The 2,952-nt window shown below is 53.3% G+C and overlaps 1 protein-coding gene across 1 annotated transcript in view; it reads right to left on the reverse strand.

Annotated features, from left to right (window-relative positions):
• rapgefl1 (Rap guanine nucleotide exchange factor (GEF)-like 1) overlaps window positions 1-2,627 on the reverse strand; it is a gene marked incomplete in the record, with an annotated part of 32,562 nt that extends 29,935 nt beyond the window's left edge. Inside the window, 2 exon segments of the mRNA XM_014329724.2 lie at window positions 379-668; window positions 2,421-2,627. Of these exon segments, the coding sequence (XP_014185210.1) occupies window positions 379-668; window positions 2,421-2,620 (490 nt within the window).
• Window positions 2,628-2,952: the final 325 nt, after the last annotated feature.

The following is a 2,952-nucleotide window of genomic DNA, read 5'->3' on the forward strand; positions in this document are numbered from 1 at the left end:
CACACACACACACACACACACACACACACACACACACACACACACACACACACACACCTGCTGGAGGCTGAGGAGCCTCAGAAACACACACAGTATAAAACAGGTCGTGGTACAAACAGAGGCCTGCACTGACTGAACTCTGGTGCCGTTCGTTTGGTCAGATGTGAACGTGGACGTCTGACCAATCAGCACACTGAGCGTGCTCACTGACGGCACGGTCGCAGTGGCCTGTGGGCGCGAGCGTGCCGTCCGCCTGCCGACCTGCTGCTCCACACTTCCATCACTCACAGAGACGTTCAGTACCTTAGAGATCCAGAACTGGACCTTCAGACTTCCTGGGGTCACACGTGAGCCGGGCTCGTGAATCTCACTTCTTACCTTTGCAGTGTCCGAAGCGTTTTCCCACCACGCTGTCCAGCACGGCGAGCGTCAGGTTTTCCGGGGTATCGGCATGAACAGGTGTCCCCCCTCCTCCTCCTCCCCCATCCGTGATGAGGCTCGCCTCAGAGCTCTGCTCGTCACTGGACAGAGACGGGCTGCGGACGTCTCCTCCTCCAGAACCAGAACCGGACCCCGAACCAGAGCCGGAGCCATTAGCATTGCTGGGGGCAGTCACTACACCGGTCCCTGTGGCTGAGGGCCAGGAGGGCGGGTCCTCACTGTCAGGGCTGTGGGGGGGTCAAAGGTCAAATGTCAGAGTTTGTCTCTGCTGCAGATTTATTGAAGAGTGTGTGTGGTGGTTTCGTTTTGGGGTTGAATCTGAATGTCTTATTTAATCAGAGTCGTCACTGAGGCGATAAAGTTGACGAGACCTCTGAGGACGTCAGCTTTGCATGATTCAAAACAATCCTTATTCACCCTAAACCGGCCCTCAGCTCATCGCCGGCTGAAACAAGCCGTTTTAGCTCCTGTCTCTTTAAGACCCGCCTCTTTGAAAGCTCATTGTGTTCTGATTGGCTGGTATCTGGAAGCCTATTGAGAAGGGCTGTATTAACTATTACGTTTCCAGTAATGAGCTCAGTGTGTGAACAGTAATCACTGGGAGCTCAGACTGCTGGAAACACTCTATCAGTTTTATACACTGAACACCTGAATGATGTCATAGAAAGGATAGAAGCCCCACCCACCTAATCAGAAGAAGTTTACCTTGATGAGAAGGTAAAACAGCTTGCTTCACACAGAGGATGAAGTGAGGAGCTGCACTGAGGCTCAGATACAGAAGGATTATTATAAACTATGGATCATGCAAAGCCAGGAACAAGTTCAAGAGTAAAACACGGAGCTGACGAGGAGCAGGACAGATCCCAGACTGTTAAAGTGTCGTCCATCACATCAACATCAGCGTGGCAGCATCGAGCCAGAGTCAGCTGTTACTGACGGCTAAACCAACGAATGTCAGTCTTTCACTCACTTCTCTCCTGATGTCAGTGATCTTTTTGCTGTTCCTGCTGTGAATCAGTCTGATGTAAACTAAAGTCTGAATCAAGGAATTGACGTTTTTCAGAAAAATTGAAACAACGAGCACAAAGAGTTTCACACAGAATTAATACTCAGACAGAGTCCTCTTCACACTGAGGTCAATTATGGAGTTCCACAGCTCTACACACCCAGCTCTATCTGTCCATGAAGCCAGATAACACACACCAATGAGTTAAACTGCAGGAATGTCTTAAAGACATAAAGACCTGGATGGCCGCTAACTTTCTGCTTCTTAATTCAGATCAAACTGAGGTTATTGTACTCGGTCCTGAAAAGCTTAGAAATATGGTGTCTGAGCAGATTCTTACTCTGGATGGCATTACCTTGGCCTCCAGTAACACTGTGAGGAACCTTGGAGTCATTTTTGACCAGGACATGTCCTTCAACGCACATATTAAACAAATATGTAAGACTGCTTTCTTCCATTTGTGCAGCATCTCTAAAGTTAGAAATATCCTGTCTCAGAGTGATGCTGAAAAACTAGTTCATGCATTTATTACTTCCAGGCTGGACGACTGTAATTCATTATTATCAGGAAGTCCTAAAAACTCCCTGAAAAGCCTTCAGCTGGTCCACAGCAGATGGCCCCGCCCCTCCTTGAGCCTGTTGGAGGTTTCTTCCTGTTAAAAGGGAGTTTTTCCTTCCCATTGTCGCCAGCTGCGGCTCACAGTGTAAATCAATCCAGCTCACAGGAGTTAACAACACAACAGCAAGCTTGTATTTAAAGGTAAACCGTGTGAGTATGTCACAGGTGTCGGAAACACGCAGGTAACATTCAGGTAACGCGGGTCTGACTGTAACCGCAGCGTTACCGGCTTACATAAGCTGTCTGCGATCACGTGACTGAATCACGGGTTCACCTGCAGACGGGGAGTCCCGGGACCCCTTTAAGGACCGCGGTCCACCTGCTGCTCATCCCCCACGAACCCGCTCTGACTCACCTGAACACCTCGCGAGCCTGGCCGCTCTCCGGTGACGTCTCCCTGAAGAACGGGACGACCCGGGACAGGCTGGCCCTGCGGCGGGACGCCCCGGTGCCGCCGGCTTTATCTGCCACCCCGCCGACGAAGCCCCCAGCCCGGGTCAGCGCCGTGGTCTGCTTCTTCAGGAACTTCTCCAGAGGTTTCATCCCCGCAGGCATGGTGGGAGTCTGGGCGGAGGAGGCGGCGGTACTCGGTGGGTGGATGCGATGGGAGGGGGCGGCTGCTACATCACCGGCCCCGCGGGTCGGGGCGGGCAGGTGAGCGCGGACCGTCCGAGGCTCTGCGGGCTGCTGCGGACGCCAGCCGGCTCTACCCCATCGGCGGAGGCGGAGGTGTTCCTCCGTGCTCCTCTCCTGCTTTCACACAGACTCTTCCGTGGCAACGGCCCCGGCTTCTGCTGCACCGTCCCCGGCCTCTCCGCTCGGGCTTCGGCCTCGGTCCGCTCCTCCTCTTGCTCCTCACCTGAGCACGCGCCCGGCGCTGCGTTCCG

The sequence above is a fragment of the Haplochromis burtoni genome, unplaced genomic scaffold (genome assembly GCF_018398535.1).
Source record: "Haplochromis burtoni strain Fernald_Lab_line unplaced genomic scaffold, NCSU_Asbu1 Contig_313, whole genome shotgun sequence".
NCBI lineage: Eukaryota > Metazoa > Chordata > Actinopteri > Cichliformes > Cichlidae > Haplochromis > Haplochromis burtoni.